Source organism: Gymnoscopelus microlampas (assembly GCF_963454915.1).
Source record: "Gymnoscopelus microlampas genome assembly, chromosome: 9".
In the NCBI taxonomy this organism is placed as follows: Eukaryota; Metazoa; Chordata; class Actinopteri; order Myctophiformes; family Myctophidae; genus Gymnoscopelus; species Gymnoscopelus microlampas.
In genome coordinates, this window is record NC_139946.1 from 23,600,955 (window position 1) to 23,626,737 (window position 25,783).

Here is a 25,783-nt window from a genome sequence, read left to right on the forward strand (position 1 = left end):
GATGCGATGCTGCCTGCCGTCCAGGTGTTGCGTCCAGGCTGCAAAGCAAACTGTCTGTGTTTCCACATAATAGTGCATTTCATTGTGTGAGCGCTCTGGCTTGGTGGTGATGATGACAAGAAGAAGTGGACCAACGTTTGGCAAATCGGGGAAATAATTGGACAGTCGCAAAATGAGGACACGAGTGGTAACTATGGGCAATAAACTATTTCGGAATTTAGCAGGACAAGAATCTCTCAGCATTTTAACCTCTCATAGTCTTAGCAACATTGACACAGATATAAGATTGTTTGTTTTTTTCCTTCTTCTTCGTTATACAGTATACAGTATTTAATATTCTATTACAGTGTGTGTGTGTGTGTGTGTGTGTGTGTGTGTGTGTGTGTGTGTGTGTGTGTGTGTGTGTGTGTGTGTGTGTGTGTGTTTGTGCGTGCGTGCGTGCGTGCGCGCGCGCGTGTGTGTGTGTGTGGGGGGGGGGGTTACACACCATTTATAGGCTATATATACGTATGTATATATGTATATACATATATATGTATATACATACGCACACACACTATATATATATATAGAGAGAGAGAGATTCCTTTTTAAAGTTGGCATTTAAGAGCCTTGACACCAGTTCTCAGTACCAACTTTAATTCAAATTTGCATATGTAGTCAAATGTGACAGATCAGCCTTAGATCAACTTCGAGTGCAAGTTTGTGTTTTGTAAAATGTCTCTAAATGTAATTTAATTGTCTATCTCCACAGTGTCATGGTGGGGTTGTTGGAATTATCACCATCACCATGGTTACCAGTCTTGTGGTGGTGTATCACAGCAGCTCTGGTGACACCTCCTCGTCGTCGTCATCATCATCATCATCATCATCATCATCATCATCATCATCAGCCTACCACTTGGACAACCATGGCCCACCACTGAAGCAGCCAAAGAGTCCACTGACATCAACTCTCTCAGGATACACAGCTGTAATTGATCATAAGGTAAATATGCCCAGACTACATACCCAATACTATTACCCAGGGGGCAAAGGGTACCCCCCTGCATTTGCCCTGCCATAAAAGGTTGGCCACCAGAAATAATATCTATGACCCAGTAGGATCACAACCTATAGGGACAACCCGGTCAATTTTTTGCTGGAAATCCAATATGGCCGCCTCAATATTGGCCCCAATCAGAAAATAGCTTTGGCGATAACTTTTGAACCAGATGGGCTAGAAATGAAAACTTGGTGTCTATTTCATGGTTTCAGAGCATGAGAAACTCAATGGAATACTTATTTTTATGATTAGGTGTGTCTGGACCTTTACTTTGCATATTTCCAAGATGGACGCCACCCGAAAATGAGTTTTACTATGACTTTTACAGTGACAGCTAACTGTTATGGCAAAAAGTCTGCTTTTTAAGCAATATGAACACATTTGGTCAGTTTGAGCTTTCATTTCTATGTTGTCAATATGGCTGTAGTCATAAATAATGTATGGTATTACATTTTTGCTCAGATTCTATCTATAGTTGTGGGGATGATTGCAGTGAAAAATCTGAGAAAAAGCCCACAATGTATCTTATTTATCATTTTAATAAACTAACTACAATATAAACAGACACATGCACACTCCAAGACTTGCCAAAAACTTCAACTTTAGGGCTATACAAATTAACATAGTGGTATGCATTCAAGTAACATAACAAACTATAGACTACTTAGTGACAAACAGAGTAAAAGTGGATTTGAGGTTGCCTACAAAAGGTTCATTTTGACCTCTATGGTGCTGTCTTGCCTGCTTCTAAAGCCAATGATACTATGGTACACTGTCACTGTTGTCACGTGTTGCACTGATCCTGCTGCATCGTGTCTCCAGTCCCTGGCAACGGCATCCTAAGTAGCATGGAATTTCCTTCTTTGCACAGGAACAGTTTTTCTGGCAGCCTTTGATACAGCTGCATTATATTGCCTTGTTCATTGACACAGGCCAGGCTGGCTCGGTAGATGCAAGGGGGACTGCATTGCTATCCAGGCGAGGCGTCCAGAGATGGCAGTCCTAGGAGAGCAGCTGCTGCTTTTTCAGGAATCATTGAATGCGGGCAACCAACTGCAGTCCTCTGGGCAACCGTCCTGGAGATGACTGGACAGGACATCTCTGTGAATCAGCAAGAATACTACCCTACCTCACTGCAGCAGGCCACTACAACTACGGGCAGCAATCTTTACCTCTGTATTTGGCTGAGATGAAGAAACTACCAGAAACAGCTTCAGAGGTACATGAAGCACTGATGGCAGGTGTATTTGTTGGCAGACGAGCAGATGGCAGCCACAACAGTGTTGCTCTTGACATGCTACTGGAGCAGACCTATAATGCTGATGCCAAAGAAGCAAGCGGTCTGGATGGCATTACACTCAGCCCTGCTGCCTAGACAAAATGGGTCTACACAAAACCACTCACTGCAGCTGTCTCTGCAGAGCTCAAGTCTATGCTCCACCTCCACTCCTCCAACTCACACCATGAGTCTGGTCAGAGTCGTGTAACCCGGGATGCAGAGATGGTAGTCAAGGTCATGGCAGCAGTGGAGACTAACCCATTTACAGTGAGCACATCATCCATGATCAACATATCTACAGGACAGTGTGCTGATTCCACAGTCAAGAACGACTTGATGAGTGTGAAAGAACTGGGTCTGAAGGCACTGTGTGAATCCCTGTCCAGTGATCAGAAGAAGGCAAGCATAATGAAGCTTAACACTTTCCACACTCAAAACACAAAATCCAAAAAATCAAAGGGGAAAACCTGAGCACCTGGCAAGAGCAATGAAATTACTGCCCTCCTGCGCATGACCCAAATCATAGCCAGTGGTGGAGAACTCAACCTTGTTGACTTTTTAGGCAACCACGAGTGCAGTGACTTCCCCCCCTTCCCTCTCCCAGGAAGATGGCAGGATGAGAACAGGTACCAAGGCAAGCCTTGTGAAGGTCCTGAAAGAGGAGACCAAAGTTGCATGCATCCCTGACCTGCCTACAGAAGACAGAAAAACAGCAGTAGTTATTGATGCCATGTATGCCATACGCCATTGGTCGTTCCTGAAAGGTGAAGCATTTGGAACAATCGCTGAACGATACCAACGTCTGCTGTTGAATGATGTGCCTGCTGGCACAGAGATCATTCACTTCTGTTGTGACCGGTACAGTGGACCTAGTCTTAAGACAGCTGAGCAAGAACACAGATATGCTCGACCAAAACCATCCAAAGAATATGAAGTCAGTATGCATTACACAGCTCCAGATCCTCGGGAGTTTTTTGCTGTGTCAGCTAACAAGGCAAACCTATTGAGTTTCCTTTGTGACGAATGGTGTGAAAATGAGAAACTTGAGTTGGCCCTTGGTCCAACACATCTTTACCTGGGTGGGGGTTTAAAGAAGAGACATTGAGTGTGGTGATCAAGGAGGGGTCTATTGAAGATGTCCCTGCACTAGAATCCACACAACAGGAGGCTGATACAAGAATAATACACCACACCGTGTACAGTGTCCAGAATGACAAAGTTGACAGAGTTGTCATCCATGCCAATGACACAGACATCATCATCATGCACCTTTACTATAAAGCAACCCATCTCAGATGCCTTCCAGAGCTGTGGGTGAGAACAGAGCAAAATTCATACCTTCCTATCCATCAAATGGTATCAGCACTGGGGCTCGCACGGTGTCGTGCCCTGCCCTTTATCCATAGTTTAAGTGGCAGAGATACCACCAGCTATCCCTTCTTCACTGGGAAGAAGGCATGGTTCAAGGCCAGCATGTGTCTGGATCTCACTGCACTTGAGAAGTTTGGTGAAAACTCCTCTGATTCCCTCTCAGATTATGTCATCAATCAGGCACAAGACCTCACAATTGCTGTATATACATCCAAAGCGGACCACCCGGAGGATTTTGACCTGAGTAAGCTTAGAGTGTACAAGTTCCTCAATAATAGATCAACCCTCTTAAAGCTGCTGCCCACGACAGAGAATGCCTTTGACCTGCACCTGAGAAGAGCTGCTCTAGCAACCATAATAGATAAATGTGCACACATCGCCATGCCGGATATTCCCTCTTTCGCAGAGTATGGATGGTCTCTCAGTGCTAGCAATGCAGTCCCCCTTGCATCTACCAAGCCAGCCTGGCCTGTGTCAATGAACAAGGCAATATCATGCAGCTGTACCAAAGCCTGCCAGAAAAACTGTTCCTGTGCAAAGAAGGAAATTCCATGCTACTTAGGATGCCGTTGCCAGGGACTGGAGACACGATGCAGCAGGATCAGTGCAACACGTGACAACAGTGACAGTGAATAGCATTGTACCATAGTATCATTGGCTTTAGAAGCAGGCAAGACAGCACCATAGAGGTCAAAATGAACTTTTGTAGGCAACCTCAAATCCGCTTTTACTGTTTGTCACTAAGTAGTCTATAGTGTGTTATGTTACTTGAATGCATACCACTATGTTAATTTGTATAGCCCTAAAGTTGAAGTTTTTGCCAAGTCTTGGAGTGTGCATGTGTCTGTTTATATTGTAGTTAGTTTATTAAAATGATAAATAAGATACACTGTGGGCTTTTTCTCAGATTTTTCACTGCAATCATCCCCACAACTATAGGTAGAATCTGAGCAAAAAAGTAATACCATACATTATTTATGACTGCAGCCATATTGACAACATAGAAATGAAAGCTCAAACTGACCAAATGTGTTCATATTGCTTAAAAAGCAGACTTTTTGCCATAACAGTTAGCTGTCACTGTAAAAGTCATAGTAAAACTCATTTCCGGGTGGCGTCCATCTTGGAAATATGCAAAGTAAAGGTCCAGACACACCTAATCATAAAGATAAGTATTCCATTGAGTTTCTCATGCTCTGAAACCATGAAATAGACACCAAGTTTTCATTTCTAGCCCATCTGGTTCAAAAGTTATCGCCAAAGCTATTTTCTGATAGGGGCCAATATTGAGGCGGCCATATTGGATTTCCAGCAAAAAATTTACCGGGTTGTCCATATAGATTGTGATCCTAGAGGGTCATAGATATTATTTCTGGTGGCCAACCTTTTATGGCAGGGCAAATGCAGCACCCTAAAAAAAGGTGGGTTTTGCCCCCTGGGTATATGTTGTTATTACTGTATGTTATTACAGTAGGTTAGGTCACTGGTTCTCAACCTTTTCAGGCTGTGACCCCCCAAAATAATCATATTTGAACTGGGGACAACCTGATAATCCCACACTTGGATTTGTAGGAGTTGTGGCGTTCAATTGAGTTTGACTCGGTTCCATTGTGAGCTTGTAGATCGGCTATTTGACAATTTGGCCAATGTTTGACCAGTTTTTGAGCGGTGTAGCCGCTCCTATAAGTGGGGTTGCGACCCATGACCCATCCGTCGTGAAAATGTGTCTTTCGCTGTACTGTGATTGGCTGAAGTATTCAGACCACTCTGTGATTGGCTAGCGAGACGCATGATGAAATTCATAACCTATAAATATCACCACACACTTCTAGTGACCACGAAGTGAGCTTCCATCACTTCCACACACACACACACACACACACACACACACACACACACACACACACACACACACACACACACACACACACACACACACACACACACACACACACACACACACACACAATCATGTGAGGACCACTGTGTAAAGGTTACAGTATTGTACAGTACAGTTTGTTATGTCATGTCATGTTTGTTATCTTGTCTTATCTAATACATACATAAATCTGCTTTAGTTGCATGATTCAAACTAGGCTATCCTAACAATTCACCAGGCCATCATGTAAATGTTTGATTGCAAAACTGACCCAGTTGACAGTCACAAAACAAATACATATGGAGGCAGACGGTACGCTAAATAATTCATACCATTAGCTATAGCCTCTGTCACCATGCCTGCCCCCCCCAGATGGTAAGATGTCTGCTCATTTCTTATGTCATATATACTTTGATCTCGAAATTGAACGTTTGTAGAGGAATCATGTTGTTTCAGTTACACTGATACCCTGTACCAATGTAATCTGAACAGAACGTAAACCTGAAATGTTTTAGGTGCCAGGCACAAACAAATTGTAATCGGAAGAAAAATATATAAAAGCCTTGATATTGCTTCATGATTAAAAAGCCCTTTGTTTATCTGTCTTTTTTTTATTATCATGCAGCCACTCTACAACAAAGGCTTTTAGCCCTTTAGATCTGAGGCCAATTCTAAAAATGTCTTCTAAACAGTTTTTTAAAAATTCACATTTTATATAATCTTTTTTATAGCAACATCTAAATTTGCACATATGCTGTCCCGGATTGAAAGGTATAAAGATGGATAGGTTAAACAGGTCTAAATGAGAATGCATCTATCATTTATGAGCCTGTGACCTACGTTTCCTGTTTGGATATGTAGGCCTATTCACATTTTTGCAAGAGCACCACAGACATTATTATATTTTGTTTTAAAATGTTTCACTCACTTGAGTGCTTGGTTGCCTTTGTGATATTCAATCACTGTACATTACGTTACATTACATTACAGTCATTTGGCAGACGCTTTTATCCAAAGTGACTTACAATAAGTGCATTCAACATAGGTAGGGAACGAAACTGCGAATCACCGGAAGTCTTAAGTGCATTCACTGTAGCTGTCCACTATGCAAACCAGAATTATGTCTCATGTTTCACTGTCCACTGTGCAAACCAGAATTATGTCTCATGTTTCACTGTCCACTGTGCAAACCTGAATTATGTTTCATGTTTCACTGTCCACTGTGCAAACCTGAATTATGTTTCATGTTTCACTGTCCACTGTGCAAACCTGAATTATGTATAATGTTTCACTCTCTGCTTCATCCTTTTATGAAGTGTGTGTGCATTACATAAATGCCCAACACTTCAGATAATGTAGACCTCATTGTAGTGTGTTTGGCTAACTGCTCCTTAATACAAGGGTGATGCGTTGGCTTTCCCTGCATTTCAATTGTCTAGGACGGTGGAGCAACAATTCAACAGCTGAGTGTCTTTGCTCTTTGAACATAATTTAGATCCTTTGGGTGTATGTGTCAAGCATCAAGCACTTCAGAAGCACATTGATTACTGTGGTGATGCTGTGCATATGTAATATGAAGAGCTTCTGATCTGTATTCAGCTATCATCTGTGTAAAGCAGGCAGGCTGGCATGTAAATGGAAATCTCAGGTTTTCACTCGAACAGCTTGCGTTGGGCATTTCCTCTGTGCCAGATTGAATAGGCATTTGAAAATGGTTCTCCTGTGAAGTGTGGATGAGTCATGTTCCAAAACTGGCTATCGAATGATCCGAACTTGACATTCAGGCTTGGATTCTGCAGTAACAGCTCATTCTTGTTTTGTTTTTTTTGTGTAACCAGATCGTGTATCAATCCGTTCAATATGTGCAGTTATTATATCAATTCCTTTGTTCTGGATCATTTCACTGGTGTCATTTCACTGCTGTTCTCAGCAAGTTATAATTGGCCATCATAAATACCCACCATTAATGTTTATTTATAATATACACAAAATCAATATAGTTTGTTCAGTACAGGCTCGGCCATCTCTTATGTCCTAAGCATTGAGCTCAAGTGCATGGACATACCAGCTTTATCTTATTCCTGGAGTTTACTTAGGTCACCAATTAAATGATTAATGTGTCTGCCATGAAATATTTAATGAGTAAACTACTTAAAACAGGTCTGGTGTCGACCGCAATGGCAATTAAAGACATCAGTGCTGTGTCCTTTATGGCATATACCTACATACTAATCCCTGCTTGAAGCAGAAGTAAATCCCAGCCGATATACTCCATCGTGTGAGGTGTCACTTGTCAAAAAGAAGTGATCTACAAGCTATAACAACGCATCGCTATGTGGTGGTGGTGGTGGTTGCTGTTGTTGTTGTTTTTGTTGTTGTTTGACACTGTCACTGTCACACTACAGAGAATAAATTAGGCTTAAGTGCTTGCCGTAATTAGATATTCTTGTTCTGTGTGTAATGTGTATGCAGTTGCAGTATCCAACCCAGTTTCCTACCTATCCTTACCATAACCGTAACCACACCAAACTTGTGGTAGCCATTGCCAAACATCACTACCACATCACAAAGCTCCATGAACATTAGTGCTTCTAATCTCATTAGTCTACTTGCCAGCAATCTGAACCTTGGAAATGGTGAGTAGTAGTACACTGAAGGTTTATGTGTAGAGAAGTGTTGAGGATGAGTTTAGAAACTGCTGGATGATACAGTAAGTTGCATATGTTCGGCAATTAGCATAATCATCCCAAGTGGTTTTGAGGCATATTGTGGATGCTGAATCAATTTCTGTCATTTTCAAAATGCTATTTTGATCAAAGTTTCAGTCAATTTAGAATGACACTAAATGGATTGTATTGGACAGTTAACTTATGTATTTGAAATAATTTATATTTCAAATACAATATATATTTTATATTTGGTTATATATTGTGGGATATTTATGAACAGAATTATCCAAATGATGCAGAACATGTACATCTTAATTCACAGACCATTACACTCTGAGGAGACTCACAACTGGGTATTGGAAATATCATACTAAACTAGAATAATCTGACTACATAATATCCTCTAAAAAATAAATATAGACGTTAGTATAATAAAAGAGTATAAAAAATAAAATACAAACTTTAACAACTAGAACACATGAGCCCTGGAACAGGTTTTAAAATACATATTATAGTATATTCAGAAAGGATTTATCAAAGCAGAAAACTGTTATGTCCACTAGTTTCACAATACATGACACTAACTTGCCGAAATGAAGAAAGTTCAGAGAGGATAAAAGTGTTTTATATTGCCTCAGAAATCAGTTCTGATACTGGACCAGACCTCAGTTCTGGCCAGACCCAGCGCCCACTCAGTAATCTGCCCATAAGGCTCAATAGATCTGCCTAGCAATACTGTGGCTGACACCATCTGTCGCTCGAGTCACTGAAGTGTACAGCCAGCCCTGGAACTGGTGCTGGACCTCCCTCTGACGCGCTGTGGGAAATTTGTCACGGAGGTACAGTACGGAGGTTTTGCCATTTCTTGTGACAGGTTGTGTTTATGCATGGTCAGTCAGAGAGGGATTACAGAGGTGTTTGTGTATCTGCTGGAGGTTTGCTCGTGAGACTAGTAGGCTACCTAACTTCATCAGCCAACACCTCTTCAAAACTATCGCTAGCTGCTTTTGTTGGCAGAATGAAGCCTTGGGCAGAATACGGAAGCAAAACTAAACTAGAAAAAGTGCTCCTCGGAGCACAGGTCTCCGCCAGGTCAGGTACGTTATTGTGGCCTCCTGGTGGCGCTATAATAGGCCAATGCGAAAAGGGTGCCATTTATTCTTAGGTCGTTCACGGCAACTGCATTCATGATTTGAGGCATTTTGTTCCAAAAATGTGTTTTGCTAAATTAGACCTGCTGGTGGCGCTATAACAGGGCAATGTGAAAAAGGGTGGCATTTCTTCCTCGGCCTAGTGGGAATGTGTGTGTGCAATTTTATCGAAATGGCAAGCTCCGTTCATGATTTGAGGCAGTTTGTTCAAAACGGACCAATCCTGCAAACTGTGGATGGCAACCTTAACCAATGAGGATGGAATATGGGAAATCGGACAGATCAGGGTTGATCACATGACTATAGAGATACTGTGTACCGATTTACATGAGGTTCGGTTAAAAACTGTAGGAGTAATGGGAAAAAATGGGTTTTGCACAAATCGGCCTCCTGGTGGCGCTGTAACAGGCCCATGTGAAAAATTGAGGCAGAGGTTCTGAATTGGCATCCAGGGAGTGTGTGTGCACAGTTTCGCAGCGACCGGGCCAACGGTGCCAGAGATTAGCTGGTAACACACGGACAGGACGGACAGACACACGGACACACACACGGACGGAGGGTAAAACATACTCTCTCGCCATGCCTTCGGCCTGGCGGAGACAATAAATCACGCGTCTGACCAATTTCAGTCACACTGCTGTCTAAACTTTATTTGCCAAGACAGAACATCTCAGAAAGCAAGAACAGCCAAATGAAGTTCTTATAGGCACGGTTGATGTTCTGAATTACGGCATTTTGTAGTTTGCCTACCCTGTCCATACAAACTTCGGACGTTGGTTGAACCCATTTAGACCTGAAGCCGATTCTAAAAATGCCTTCTAAATCGTAACAGTTTTCTGAAAAACGTATGTTGCTAAAATCTGAATGACACAGATGCTTTCCCAGATTGAATGGGTTAAGAGAGATTCTCACAAGTTAAGTGCACTAACAAAAACAAATTGGGGAGATACAAACAATATATAGAGGATCTTATCAAGGTTGATCATTTTGTTCAAGGAGATATGAGCAAGTTCTTTTTTAAATGCCACTGTTGTGCCCCCGGGTAAAACCACTGGGAAAATAGATATTAAATATTATTATTAGTAGTATTAGTATTATTGTATAAGGCAATAGAACAAGGCAGTTTCCCAACAGCTTCATTGATGTTGATGGTGGCGTTGTTGTTGGCAGCGAGTTATCTGGGTGGAGAAGCAAAGCTGCTGCTCTCTTTGTCTCCATCAGTGGGAGATAATAGGAAAAGCACTGTGGAATTAAATGGACATTGTATTGTTCTGGTAGTATTGGACCAGACAGGTGACAAAGAGGGAGAATAAGTAGAATTCAATCCAAACACAGTGTGGTTTGCAGTTCACACCTTTGCACTGTTTAAACGATTGCAGAAGAATGAAGTGTGGAAGTGGAGAGAAGTGTAATTTCTGCAGGTGTGAGCTGGACTCGTCCACCTTTCCTGACTCAGCCAAGTTACAGCAGGATAAAGGAAGGCTGAGGTGCATTTGAAAAATGAATACTAATGAAAAACCCTAGTCACTCACATCCCTTTAAATAACATACAAGAAAAGCACATACAAAACATACTATAGCCTTATTCCACTCTATTATTTAAGAAACGCAAGACATTTTGAATATTAATAATTTGCTTTTCTTTCAGCCAAAGCAATTGCATGCGTCATGTTCTGAGATACACATGAACTTGGGAACATCTCTATCAAAATAATAATCTGTACATTGAAACAGAATTGTTGCGTACCTTCAAGATGTGCGCATTGCTTAACCCAGGGGATATCGTACAGGAAAAAGTAGTGCAAAGAAGATATAGCTAAGTAAATGAAATATCAGTTTCCAGGTATTGCAGACAAGCTCACAACCTTTCCAGAGAAATTGGAAGAAGCCATTTGGGTGAGTGCCATGCGTTCTGCTGTGAGATATTTTGTCATTCACAGTCACCCCCGCCCCCCCGACTCATCCCCCTCAGGACCATCCGGCTCTTTCAGCTGACAGCTGACAGGGATTCTTGATGCAGAACTGCATCATTTTTCACACTGCTCAGTGTCACTCTGCTCCGTCCCATAGGGGCTGCTCGCTCTATGCTCGCAGCAGCAGAGTATTACTGCTGTAGCAGGAGAAGACCCACAGTCTACCTGCAGGGTCATCTGAGGTCTATACTGTTGCTGAAGGGAATATCATGATGATAGTGCACGGCCACCAAGACACACGGCCACACACCTACACTCTCACTTCCAGTACACACACACATACGCACATAAACACATACACACACACACACACGCACGCACGCACGCACGCACGCACGCACGCACGCACGCACGCACGCACACATCACTGAGATGTGTATAAACACTGGCAGACCTACATGCACACACACACACACACACACACACACACACACACACACACACACACACACACACACACACACACACACACACACACACACACACACACACACACACACACACACACACACACACACACACACAGACACACACACAGAGTTACAATTTCACGCCCTCAAGGACACTTGGAAGAAGTGGGAAGAGCTATACTTAATGTGCCTGCAAGAGTCTGTTTATGGCCCACACATTTGCATTGCATTGACAAAGTAGCTGGTGGGTTGGATTTTTTTTGGTACTGTATGTGGTCTATGCCTCATCCCACAGAACAGGAGAGAGCAGATAGGTACATACATTAATCAAGTTTCAAAGAGGGCTACTGTTAGGAGGCCATTAGTTCGCACTGTATGCATACAATTACGCTTGGCACTTTCAATGTTATATGTGGCTCCAAAGTAGATGTTCATACCCACACTGTAATATCATCAGTGTTCATTTACTGTAACTTACAGTGTGTGAAATCTCTCTCAAATGGATCTGAAAGTGTTCATTTAACTCTCAGTTGCATGAACTCTGAGGATGTTACTGTGCAGTGGACTTACTTAGGTTCAGACCTCATTGTGACTGTGTAAATGAAGATATTTTAAACAAGCACCTAGAAGTAATAGCATGCATTATTATAACTGACTCCCTGTCCTCCATCTGCAGTTTCAGCAAGTTCCTATTGAGAGGTGCTCTCTTCTAGTATGGATTTGGTTTTCTTCTAGCTAATTTGAGTTACAGTTACATAGACTGTCTTTCTCTTCCAAATACATCTCCAAATACCCCCCCTCTCCCTCTCCCTCTCTCTCTCTCTCTCTCTCTCTCTCTCTCTCTCTCTCTCTCTCTCGCTCTCTCTCTCTCTCTTTCTCTCTCCTGCTGCTGCATGTTATGATGATTCTGGTTAAAGATATGTTGACCTTTCAGAAATTGTCAGTAGAATCAATCTACATTGGCCTTTAATATAATGCAAAACTGTATGTGTGTGTGTGTGTGTGTGTGTATGTGTGTGTGTGTGTGTGTGTGTGTGTGTGTTTGTGTGTGTGCGTGTGCGTGTGCGTGTGCGTGTGCGTGTGCGTGTGCGTGTGCGTGTGCGTGCGCGCGTGGGCGCGTGCGTGTTGTGTGTTTGCTTGCAAGCCTGGGTGTGGGCGTGTGTGAGTGTGTGTTTCTTTTCCGTACTGTAATTTTCTCCTCTGTCGGCAGCCTTACAATCGCCGCAAGAGGAACAAGCTGACCCTGACCTCTCTCACACATCTCTTTTTGAAATTGAATACATTCTCAGAGTTTGTCTGCCTACTATATATAAAAGCAGTGCATAATAACATAATAGGTAATGCTATACACAATAAATGAGTTACTGAATTGTATTACTGTGGTAGGGCTGCAGGGAAAGAGCTGGGGGGCGAAAGGCACTATGGAGCAGTAGGTCAGGTAGCAATCAACAAACATGATGCAGCTGTGTGTTTCGGGCTGATTGCCTGCCACGTTAACCACTTTAAACTTGGAGTCTTATTTTTGGGCATATACTGTAATTAATGGCAAGTCTTGGGTGCCGAAAGGTGACGACACCCACGAAAACTGGCCATTATGCATGATTCTTACCTTTTTCCACGCATCGTATCCAAAAAGTAAAGGTCAGCCCCCCTGCTCTCAGATGTTTTCAATTTTAGCTTTTGTAGTCAGCCTGTGCCATGTTTTTTCAATGCAATCTTACGGCAGCAGTACAGCGCAGGCGGACGGGAGTTGACTGGCCACAGGCTGACTAAAAAAGCGATTTAAACACTTGTTTCAACCTGTTGGTAAAATTATCTTGGCCTCTAAAATTTAAAACATCTGAGAGAAGGTGGGCTGACCTTTACCTTTTGGATACGATGTTCGGAAAAAGGTAAGAATCATGTATAGTGGCCAATCTTTCCCTGTGTCGTCGCCTTTCGGTATTCGAGACTGTGGAACCTCATCTTTGAGCTATGCAGCGGAGGGAGAGGTTCCGATTGGAGCAAATTCTGGGGCTGACATCAATTTTGGTGAAAATGGCCGATCTGTAGAGGAAAAAAAGGAGCGGACACTGGGGGACACTGGTCATCTAAGTACATAGGGTTTAAGTGGTTAAAAGGAGTCAGCCCTCTCAAACGCTCTATTCCTGTTTACTTACAGTAACAGACCTGTGTCATCCTGGTGAAGGAAGAACTTTCCCTGTTTCCGCTTGATTGTTTTTGAAGTTGAAGTTTTTTTTATTGAAATGCATGGAAAGCATCATGTTTGAGTTGACATTTTGTAACAAACTGAACTAACGTGCTGGCTGCTTCTTCCTCCACACACAATCTCCCACTCTACCGACTGAGTGGGAAGCAGGGTTGCCGGATTTTGCGGGAGAAGCAAGCAACCAGGCCTATGAAAATAGCCGATCTACAAGCTCACAATGCGTCGCATTGTGAGGTTGTAGATCTGCTATTTTCAAAAAAGATTGTGGGGAAAAAGTGAAAAAGTTCAATATTTCTTGAAACATTTTATTAACACAAATCTGGTACGAGGGTCCCTGGCATGCACAAAATGTTTTCAGATGGGGATACGCAGACAATTACATATTCATTTGGGGGTCCTTGACATGAAAACGTTTGAGAACCACAACCACTGGTTTAAACAACATTTAGGAAACAAGCCCAAATAAGCAACACTTTAGAAACAAGCCCAAAAAAACCCAAATACCAATGCTTACAAGCGACTTTACAGTAAAACAAGCCCACAGTCGCTTATAATAAGCAAACATGGCAACACGGGTGGGAAGAGTAATCAGATGGTCACCAGTTTGCCTCTCGGCACGCCCCAAAGGCCCCAGCTTACATAACGTAGTTTTTCATAGTGTAGTAAAGTCAGTACGGGGGTGGGCTGGGTAGGGCTGAACAATAGCCCCTATCCATCCTAATTTGGGATAGACCTCCTTAAAACAGCGTGTTTCCACATCCATCTAGCAGCCCTGCAACCCATTGAATTCATAAGGCAGAAGTGTGGGGAGCGTTGACCGGATGTTATAAATATTGCCGCCATCACAAAGTGCCCGCTGTGGGATCTAGTACCTCCTCACATACCACAGAGGAGCCCAGCAGCACACCATTTCACTCTCTCCTTGAATTTGCTGTTAACAAGGGTGCATCCTCAGAGGCATATACCCACCCCATTTTCATGCTCCAAGGACAAATTGACACGCAGGATATTGCAGTGTATTTGAGGCTGATTGGGGCCACACACACACACACACACACACACACACACACACACACACACACACACACACACACACACACACACACACACACACACACACACACACACACACACACAATATGCCCCTTAATTTCTCCAATTTGAGTACAGAGAGAGTTTCCTTCCCGAATATGTGTCACCGGGAGGAGATTAATGAGATTTCAACTGTCAGGAGCATTCCAGTGTAATTAATTGGTATCTGTGAAAAGATGGCACAGCTCTGATCATTAAGACTTCACTCCACTGCGGTGCGACTGATCTCCCCTGGTTCTCCGGTGATTTCTTTATTGTACAAAAAGTGGTGGAATAGTGTAATAGTGTATATCAGGGGGTCCGGGACCCCTAGGGGGTCCTCAGAGTTACTACAGGGGCCAAATCTTTTGTGTGATAGGGTAGATCGGCTATTTTTGGCAATAGATGTAGAGGGAAAAAATAGCAGCAAAAGTTTATCTGAAACACAATTTTATACAATATAGAGGGGGTCCCTGCTTCATCTCTCTCTCAGCTAGGGGGTCCTTGGCCTGAAAACGTTGAAGACCCCTGATGTATATAGTGAATTTTAATGAATGGACTGTAAAAAAGGAGGCCTTATGTGCAGCTGTAAGTCAACTATTTTCGGGACGAGACACCGGTGCGCAACTAAGTATAAATCAGGCTTAAGCTTCTTATTGTAACAGTTTTTTTTCTCATTTACTCATTATTGTTCCTTGACTGAGATTTATGAAACCAAATCCATCATAACTTGGCTCGTGAGTCCCCTCTGTCCTCAAATAAGCCACATGGACACAATTGTTTCCTAAATGTATGCTATCTCCGTATGCTATCTCTCGATCATAAATTGGATGGGATGCGTTCATCTTTTGGTGCCTGCCGTGCCGGGAGCGAAAAGGGAGAGGTTAGATGATTGGAGAGAGCAGGGGAGGGAGGCTCCGGTGCGATATTAGAGGCTGACTGATGGAGTTCACTGGGAAAGCAATTATGATTGTGGAGTTCCCCTGGGAAGTATATAAACAGGATGATACTGATGAGTCTGGAGTCAATGTGTGGGCGGTAATTGACTGGGACTGGAACCGGAGCCATTGTCCCTAACTGCCACTTCCTGTCTTGCCTGACTCCATGGGCCTGTTTGTAATGGCTTCGGATAATTAAATCTGCTTCACATCAACGCTGATGGTGAAGCCACTTCATGCTGAGTCTGTCACCATTTTAGATCACGTTAATCAAGGAGAGTGTTTTCATCAAGCTTATGAATCATTGATCATAGACATGGACCATGATCTGTTCCCATTACACATAGTACAGAGCACCCTAGTGACTGAGTGCTTGACTGACTGCCTAAAGTGTATGAGTGGCAGCGCTAAAGGGATTGTTGTATTATAGCTATATTTTGTTAATGTTTTCTGGTTTAAATTATTATGCGATGGATTGTTCCTTCCTTCCTCCCTGCCTATCTCACTTCATTCATTTGTTTGTTCCCTCCTTCCTTTGTGTATTCATGATGATGTGTATGTGTCAGGGTTTATATGCAGCCATTTGGCTGGCCTGTCAGAAGTTCTGGGATTTGTCTGTGGGAACCTTCCATAAAAAAAAGGACACTTTTATTACTGTTAGGGAAGATCTCCCAGGCGCTCTGAATGCTGTGAGACCACTGGGCACGCAACCTGAAATAGCTTTTTACTTGCTCCACCTGCACTGAGTATTGAGAAGATTCTAAGCTGTTTTAGAGAACTTGTTTTGTTAAAACATTTTGTGTATCCCCATTGGCTTAAAAAAAGGGGAAAGAGGGTATTTTCTGGTCCCTGGGGGAGGGGAAATAGCTTTTACAGCTTCACCTAGCAGATGATTGCTCAGATAGCTCAGATGAGTGCATGGGTGGGAGCTGTTTGGATTTCATCATCTTGCTCAGGGTCATGTCGACGTGTAGACTTGCTGAGCCACGGGTCCATTCAGAAACCTTCCAATTCCCCAACAGATTCTCTATCCACTCAGCAGGCTGCTGTCTGTTCTCCATCAAAAACAAATACCAAAAACTATTAGTTATTTTACACAGCCAAGCAGTAGGGAGGTTGTTGTGACTGTGCAGTGAAGCGTGTAATTCATTCCAATCTTGAGGTTGTTTGATGTTGAGGTTCAGAGAGTGCAGGCAAACTATCCCAGAAACCAGTTTATTTTGACTCTGTCAAGGTAATGCAATGTATTGTGTTCCAATGTGTACTGTGAAGACTGAACCAAACCAACACTCGGAGACAGTATGTGCGAAGGCCTCGCTGGGCTTTTTATTAATGAATACGGCACGCTCACGGGTTTCCAACCCGGTGCCGTCTAGTTATACGTTTCAAATCATAAATCCAACACTCAAATCATAACACTACCCAAACGTGGGTTCAGTGAGCAATACTAGTCTGTGCGTAATCCTCCGCCCGCTCTCTGCGGGGGATCCTTTGTCCACAGGCGCTCTGCGCAATTTACACCAGGTCCTAGGTTGCCTATAACAGAGAGATACAGGTATTAGACTCCGATCTATATAACACCAGGTAAATGAGGAGGAGGATAAGAAGTGGGGGGTCGCTTACCGCCTGTGCACCTGTCTGGCCAGCGTGGAGAGTCAGTCCATACTGAGGCAGAGACGGTGCTTTTACATTGTTTGTGCGCTCCCCAGCTGGGTGCCACGGCTGCGCTCACTTCAGGCTGATTCCACAGGTAGACGGGCAGGTAACGCCCGTCGATGACGCAGCCCAGCTGGGGGCGGGGCCTGGCTGGCCGTGCACCGCCTCTGTCCCACTGACTCTCCCTGCTGAGGTGCTTACCTGGCAGGCTGTTGCCTAGCGACGCCCCACATATCCCCCCCCTAAGCTCCGTGCCTGGGTCGGGAGCTTCACTTCTTTCCTCGTACAGCCTCGAGAGGGCGTCGGCGTGGGGAATCTCTTTCCCTGGACGGTGTTCCACGGTGAAGTGGTAGTCTTGGAGCTCAAGGAACCATCTGGTGACCCGGTCGTTTCGGTTCTTGTTCCTGGCCATCCACTTCAACGGGGCGTGGTCCGTGACGAGCGTGAAGGTCCTCCCCCACAGGTAGTACCGCAGGTGGTGAATGGCCCACTTCACGGCGAGGCACTCTTTCTCCACCGTGGCGTAGTTTCGTTCATGTTTGAGGAGTTTCCTGGAGATGAACGTGACCGGGTGCTCGTCTCCCTCCACCACCTGCGCCAGCACGGCTCCGACTCCGGTGCCGGACGCATCGGTGTGGAGGAGGAACGGCTTCTGGAAGTCCGGGGCGATCAGCACCGGTTCCTCGCATAGTGCAGCCTTCAGCGTGACGAACGCCGCCTCAGTCTCCGCTGTCCAAGCGACGTGGTGGGGCAGGCTCTGGCGCGTCAGCTCATATAGGGGTGCTGCAATAGTAGCGTAATTTTTAATAAACTTTTGATAATATGAGATTAGACCCATGAATGATTTTACTTGCTTCTTAGTAGCGGGCCGGGGCCAGTCCCGGATCCGCTCCACCTTTCGGACCTGGGGCTTCACACACCCTCGTCCGATGGTGTATCCAAGATAGTCAGTCTCCGCTAGACCCACCCGGCACTTCTTGGCGTTAGCGGTGAGGCCGGCTCGTCTTAGGGCGCCCAGGACGGCGTCGAGGTGCAGGAGGTGCTGGGACCAACTAGGGCTGTGTATGACGATATCGTCAAGGTACGCGGCAGCATAGTCCCGGTGGGGCCGCAGGACCCGGTCCATTAGCCGCTGGAAGGTTGCGGGGGCGCCATGGACTCCAAACGGCAGGACGCGGTACTGGAAGAGGCCCTCGGGGGTGGAGAACGCCGTCTTGGCCTTGGCTCTCTCCGTCAGGGGCACCTGCCAGTACCCCTTCGTTAGGTCCAGTGTACTGACGAAGCGGGCCGGTCCCAGGCGCTCGATCAGCTCATCGACTCGTGGCATGGGATAAGCATCGAAGGCCGAGACTTCATTCAGCTTCCTAAAGTCATTACAGAATCTCAAGGTCCCGTCAGGTTTCGGCACGATCACAATTGGACTGGACCAGGGGCTGTGGGACTCCTCTATTACGCCGAGTTCTAACATCTTCTTCACCTCCTCTTTGATGGCCACTCTCCGGGCCTCCGGTATCCGGTAGGGCCGCTGGCGCACTATTTCGCCGGGGTTGGTGCGGATGTCATGGCGGATGGCGGTGGTCCGGCCGGGCAGCTCGGAGAAGATGTCGTCGTTGCGCGCCAGCAGCTCCTTCAGGTCCTGGCGCTGCGACGGGGCCAAGTCATCTCCTGTCGGCACGGCGGCGGGGGTCCGCAGAGAGGTGGTGGCCAGTAGGACCGAGGAAGGCAGCGGGCCCGCTGTGTGCCACTGTTTTAGAATATTCACGTGGTAAATCTGGTGGCCTTTGCGCCGACCCGGCTGCCTCACTCGGTAGTCGACAGGGCCTACTTTCTCCACCACCTCGTAGGGCCCTTTCCACTGGGCCAGGAACTTGCACTCGGAGGTGGGGACCAGTACCAACACTTTCTCCCCGACCTGGAACTCCCGGAGCTTGGCCCCCCGGTTGTAGGTGCGGCACTGGTCCCTCTGTGCCTGCTCCATATGCTGGCGGACCAGTGGCCAAATCTTCTTTGCTCGTGTTTGCAGCTGCGCGACATGGTCGATTACACTCCGGTGGGGAGACGGCTGGCTTTCCCAGGCTTCCTTGGCGAGGTCCAACAGGCCGCGCGGTCTCCTCCCATACACCAGTTCAAACGGAGAGAACCCTGTGGAAGCCTGGGGCACCTCTCTGATGGCGAACAGGACGTAGGGAATTAACTGGTCCCAGTCCTTGCCATCAACATCAATCAACTTTTTCAACATTTTTTTTAGAGTCTGGTTAAACCGCTCCACCAGTCCGTCAGTCTGGGGATGATACACCGATGTGCGTATGCGTTTCACTTTTAGCCAGCGGTACAGTAGTGTCATAACTCGAGACATAAAACAAGTGCCCTGGTCCGTGAGTACCTCGTTCGCAATTCCCACCCGACTAAAGAGCATTAACAGTTCGTGCGCAACAGCCTTGGCTGACGCGGTGCGTAATGGTATGGCCTCTGGATAGCGGGTGGCATAGTCCACAATGACGAGAATGTAACGGTGGCCCCGGGCGGACTTGGGGAGTGGGCCCACAATGTCCATAGCTAGTCGCGAAAACGGCACATCGATAATCGGCAGTGGTACAAGGGGGTTACGTTGTGAGGGACGGGGAGACATTTTTTGACATTCCGGACAGCTCTTGCAAAAATCCTCCACAGCCCGTTTCACCCCGGGCCAATAGAAGCGAGCCAATATGCGATCATACGTTTTCTTCACCCCCAAGTGGGCCCCGAACTGGTGAGTGTGGGCTAAATATAGAACTCGAGTGACATACGGTTTCGGCACCAAGAGCTGTTCCACTAGCTCTTCCCCGCTAACTAACACGGCCCGATATAACAACCCATTTTTCACATTAAAGTATGGCGACACAAGGTCACTCACCCCCTCGTTCTTGCGTCCGTCTATGGCCACGACGTGCTGCCTGGCCATCTCTAGGTTCGGGTCTGTCCACTGAGCCGTGGCGAACTCCCCCCCCCGGGACGAGGCGGCTTCCTCTGGGAGTGGGAACTCTGCGAACGGGTCCGCGCGCTCGTCTTCCTCGAGCGTCATCTCCGCCAGGGCGCGAGCTTCTCCTCTCTCTTCACCCGCGGCTGCCTCTCCTCCTGTGGAGTCGCCGCTGGGGGAGGCGTCGCTGGGACCTCCGAAGGCGGGGCAGGCGGGCCGGCCAGGAGTCGAGCTGAGCTGTGGCCGTCGGCGGTGGCGGCTGCGGAGCGGTGGTCGCGTCAGGCCGGCCCCCCAGTATCGGGCGAAGAGAGGGCAGTCCGAGCCAATTAGAAGCGGCACGGGGAGGTTGGGCACCACCCCCGCTGGTACCACGGCGTTTCCCCGGGGCGTCTGGATGTGAATGCGGCTCACCGGGTAGCGGCGCAAGTCACCGTGGACACACGTGACCGCGACTGTGGCTTCGTCTATTGGCCCCGCCAGGGCGGCGTGGACTAATGTAACGGCGCTCCCCGAGTCCAGGAGAGCGTGCGTGTCGGTCCCTTCCACCTTCACCGGCAGCGTAGTCTGGCGCTTCGGGCCACTCCCCGAATGGAGGCAGGCGCGGGCTCCGTCGGCGCTGGAAGCCGTGGGCATGGCGACGTCTCGGTCCCAGAGGTCCGGGCAGCTGCGCGCCAGGTGGTCCTGCTTGCCGCAGACGTAACAGCGTCTGGCCGGTAGGCCTCGAGCAGGCCGGTCGGAGGCCGAGTTCCTTCGTGGGCGGGGAGTGCGGTTGGGCGGCGGCGTCCTCTTCCGCTCACGGCCGGGGCGCTCCTCTGGACTTCCACGGGGCGGGTCGGGCTTCGTGGCTTTTAGCATCTCCGTGCTAACCTGGTGGTTCTCCAGGAGTGCCACCAGTTCCTCCAGTGAGCTGGGGCTGACTTGAGCGGCGTACTTCCGTGCATCAGGCGGCAACGATCGGATGCATCTATCTATCACCAGGCAGTCAATAGCGGGGGGATCTCCCCCGATGGTCAGCCAGCTGTGCGTCACTCTTAGCAGGGCGGCTACCTGCGGTCGGGGAGACTGGGCCACCTGGTAGGCCCAGTTGTGAAACCTCTGGGCCCGGGCGGGTAGGCTGTAGCCGTGGGTGGCCAGAATCGCGGCTTTTAGTTTTGGAAAGTCCCGGGCGTCAGCCATCGTCAGGTCCCTGCATGCGCGCTGGGCTTCGCCGGTTAGGAAGGGCGCGAGGAGGGAGGCCCAGTCGGCCACCGGCCACCTTTCCCGAATGGCGGTGCGTTCGAATACTTCCAGATATGCTTCGACATCGTCGTCCGGAGACAATTTGGTGAGTACATCGCCCGGTGCCCGTGTAAGGACGGTGTCCCGGGTCATTTTATCCATTAACTTTTGCACTGCTGTTTGTAGCTCAGTCTGGCTCTTGAGGAGCGCGGTGAGTGCCTGCGCATGCTCCATAATCAGAGGTGTTGGCGTGGATCAGTCTTTACCCGTATTCTCCACCACTTGTGAAGACTGAACCAAACCAACACTCGGAGACAGTATGTGCGAAGGCCTCGCTGGGCTTTTTATTAATGAATACGGCACGCTCACGGGTTTCCAACCCGGTGCCGTCTAGTTATACGTTTCAAATCATAAATCCAACACTCAAATCATAACACTACCCAAACGTGGGTTCAGTGAGCAATACTAGTCTGTGCGTAATCCTCCGCCCGCTCTCTGCGGGGGATCCTTTGTCCACAGGCGCTCTGCGCAATTTACACCAGGTCCTAGGTTGCCTATAACAGAGAGATACAGGTATTAGACTCCGATCTATATAACACCAGGTAAATGAGGAGGAGGATAAGAAGTGGGGGGTCGCTTACCGCCTGTGCACCTGTCTGGCCAGCGTGGAGAGTCAGTCCATACTGAGGCAGAGACGGTGCTTTTACATTGTTTGTGCGCTCCCCAGCTGGGTGCCACGGCTGCGCTCACTTCAGGCTGATTCCACAGGTAGACGGGCAGGTAACGCCCGTCGATGACGCAGCCCAGCTGGGGGCGGGGCCTGGCTGGCCGTGCACCGCCTCTGTCCCACTGACTCTCCCTGCTGAGGTGCTTACCTGGCAGGCTGTTGCCTAGCGACGCCCCACAGTACAAAGAGAGTACAGGAAGAGGGTTGCACATCTCATCTTCATCTGGACACACTTTAAGACACTGTTTCCCAAACAGTTGGTCGGGGCCCATTTAACTGGGTTGTGAGTGAATATCCCTTTAATTGTTTGTTTCCTAAATTTGTCATTAATTATTATTATTTTAGAATATTTTCTAAAGTTTTCTAAAGTTTTCACTAATTTTCATGAGTTGAAAGCAAATTCAAACATTTAAAAAAAAAAAATTAAGAAGTAGTGAAAATAGCAGATCTACAAGCTTGGAACGTGACGCATTGTGAGCTTGTAGATCTGCCATTTTCATTAGCTTGGGTCGCGGGCAAACATCTGATTTCTCTTTTGGGTGTTGAGCTAAAAAGTTTGGAAGCAGAAAAGAGTTGCTGTAGGAACGTGATTTGATCACAGTGGGGCACAAAGTATTCAACCCCATGTACTTGAGTTCATGTGCTCCAAATAATACTCTAACTACAAGTGAAAGTCATATTTATACTTTAGTTAAAGTACTGGAGTACTTGTTTACAACGATACTTAGGAGTAGTTCACCCACAAAATGACTTATTTTCTATCAATTGCACACCCCATGAAGCCTTGATTTAATGGATTTTGTTTAGTTTTTGTCGCATTCCTAAGCCAATAATTTGATTCCCGTCTCCTACCGGCTAATGTATCTGGTAGGTCCGGTAGGAGACACAAAGTAGATTCTTTGTGTCTCCTACCGGAAAAACACCCGGTCATCAAATTATTGGCTTAGTAATGCGACAAAAACTAAAAAGAAATCATGAATTCAAGGCTTCATGGGGTGAGAAATGTAAAGAAAATAAGTAAATTTTGGGTGAACTACTCCTTTAAGTATTCAAAAGTACATGCTTTTAAAAAATATTTAAGTATTCAAAAGTAAATTTTCTTTTTAATATCAATGCATTTCCGTATTGGAATTTTGACAATTCTTTCAACAACAAAAAAAGAACAGGTCCATTTGATTACATCCTACATTCTCAGAGTTAAAGAGGTGGTGCCATGTTTTTGCACTTTTTCTGTTTTTCATGTGTCTATGAGGTTGATAGAACTTCATTAAGGCCCCCACTGGTGGTTTTATGGTGTTTCATGTCTTCTCTGACTATTTGGAGTTTTTTCCTGGAGGCTGAAACCTTGAGAGTCAAACGTGCCAATCCAAAAACAGGGGCATAGTGACATCACAGAGCCCCCAAAAAACATACCCTCCCCCTCATTATCATAACACAACAGGTGTGGGCATGAGGAGGAGGAGGGACTAGGACAGGTGGGTGGTGCTAAGGTGGTGGAGGAGGTGCTAAGGTGAGAACCAGGCATACTTAATGAACTGGAGGCGTGTCCACATAAAACATTTTTTTTAACAATTTCTGTACACTTTTTCTTTTTGAAAAAAATCCTTACATAATAATAATACCTTCTGATCAGGTTTTAGGGTTGAAAAATATCATGGCACTCCATCTTTAAATGAACACTGAGAATGTAACTGAAATCTCATCCACACCCACCCTCAAATATCCACAGCCGACACCCCTGACTGCTCTGCCCAATAACTCATAAAAAAGCATGATGTTGTCACACAGATAATTCGAGACTTGTGTAAACAGCATATTGAAAGTACGAGGCAACGGTGTTGCTAATATCATCTGCCTGTGTGTGTGCGTGTGTGCGTGCGCGAGTGCGCGCATGCGTGCGCGCGCAAACATATAGTATGGAGCTTAAAGCACAGTTCAGAATGCCAAAGGGATTCTCCATTAAGGCTTGGAATAATTCATGACAGGTGGGCTCCTGTTATTTTCATGTGTTGTAGTGTGTAGCACAGTGTAGCTCCCTTTAGTTTTTGCACCACAACACATTTTCTGGTTTCATGCAGACAGTCTGCCTTATAATGAGGGTATATTTCAAAGAGATTAGATTTGTGATTTTTTTTATCAGAGGTGTAAAATAGCAGTTTTATGCAAGATGAGTTTTTCATTACCTTCTGCATAGGTTCTCATACTGCTGCAACATAAAATACTTGGTTGCGCATCGTGTCTCGCACCAAAAGTAGCACATTTACGAGCTCATATAACGCGTTGCAGTGAGATACGTTGTGAGCTTGTAGATGGGGTATTTTCAGTCCGAGACACGATGCGCGACTAAGTATAATAAACAGGCCTCTGGAGTCAGGACAATAGGATTTCTCCCTCTTGGCAGTCAAATTATAATATACAATAAATGTCTGATTCATGCCTTTTGATTGTACTGTAGGTAGACTCATATTGATAATGACTGATGGTTTTGTTGTGACCACACAGCTACAGTAGGCTACAATATACTGTAGGTCTGACTGTCCAAAATGTTCAAGCACAAACCAAGAGCTGGTCCCAGTTCATCATGGATTACATGCGTCTTTGTTCCTAGTGTTTTTGTTGCTTTTTACCCCAATTTCTCCCCAATTTAGTCGTTATGCCAATTGATTGTGAGGATCCCATACCGGGAGGACGTACCGCTCTATTCTGGGCCAATCTAAAGCCGCACCCGTCAACCATTACCCGTGATGTTCTACCCATTACCCGTTGAATATGGATAAGGGAGCTGGCACTGTCCCTAATGCTATTCTGCACTTGCTATACCCACTCTGCATTATGCCGACTCCGTTATTGGAGGTGTGGTCGTGGGCGCGTTGTTGCTATATCCCTCCCCCGAACACGGGCCAATTGTGTTCGTAGCGACGCTCAACAAAGCCGGATGCACCACGGTAGATTTGAACCCACAACCTCCGTGGTGGGTTCCACCCGAGTGCGTGGGGAAACCTTTGAACTGGAGCTGATGAGCTAACTTTGAACATGAGCTGATGAGGGTGCCAATACTGTAATTTGTAATAAACATACATTAATAACAACTAAACATGCATGAGTAACAGACAGTCATTTCATCTTTGAGGACGCCCTTAACTGTAATCATGAGTACTTTGGTGGAACTAACAGAGTTTCATTCCATTTGAATAATCAACATAATAATCACACAAATGAGATGCCCGCTAC

General features: G+C 46.1%; 1 protein-coding gene across 2 annotated transcripts in view; it reads left to right on the forward strand.

Moving 5' to 3' along the window:
* The window catches only part of st6galnac5b (ST6 (alpha-N-acetyl-neuraminyl-2,3-beta-galactosyl-1,3)-N-acetylgalactosaminide alpha-2,6-sialyltransferase 5b), a 30,125-nt gene continuing 4,342 nt past the window's right edge, over window positions 1-25,783 (forward strand). The window contains exons 1-3 of one of the 2 annotated variants that reach the window (XM_084067107.1): window positions 1-187; window positions 755-844; window positions 875-988. In XM_084067107.1, the coding sequence (XP_083923233.1) occupies window positions 173-187; window positions 755-844; window positions 875-988 (219 nt within the window). In that variant the 5' untranslated portion in view covers window positions 1-172. Of the gene's footprint in view, window positions 188-754; window positions 989-25,783 lie in introns of both variants that reach the window. The other variant, XM_084067106.1, reaches the window with a different exon arrangement.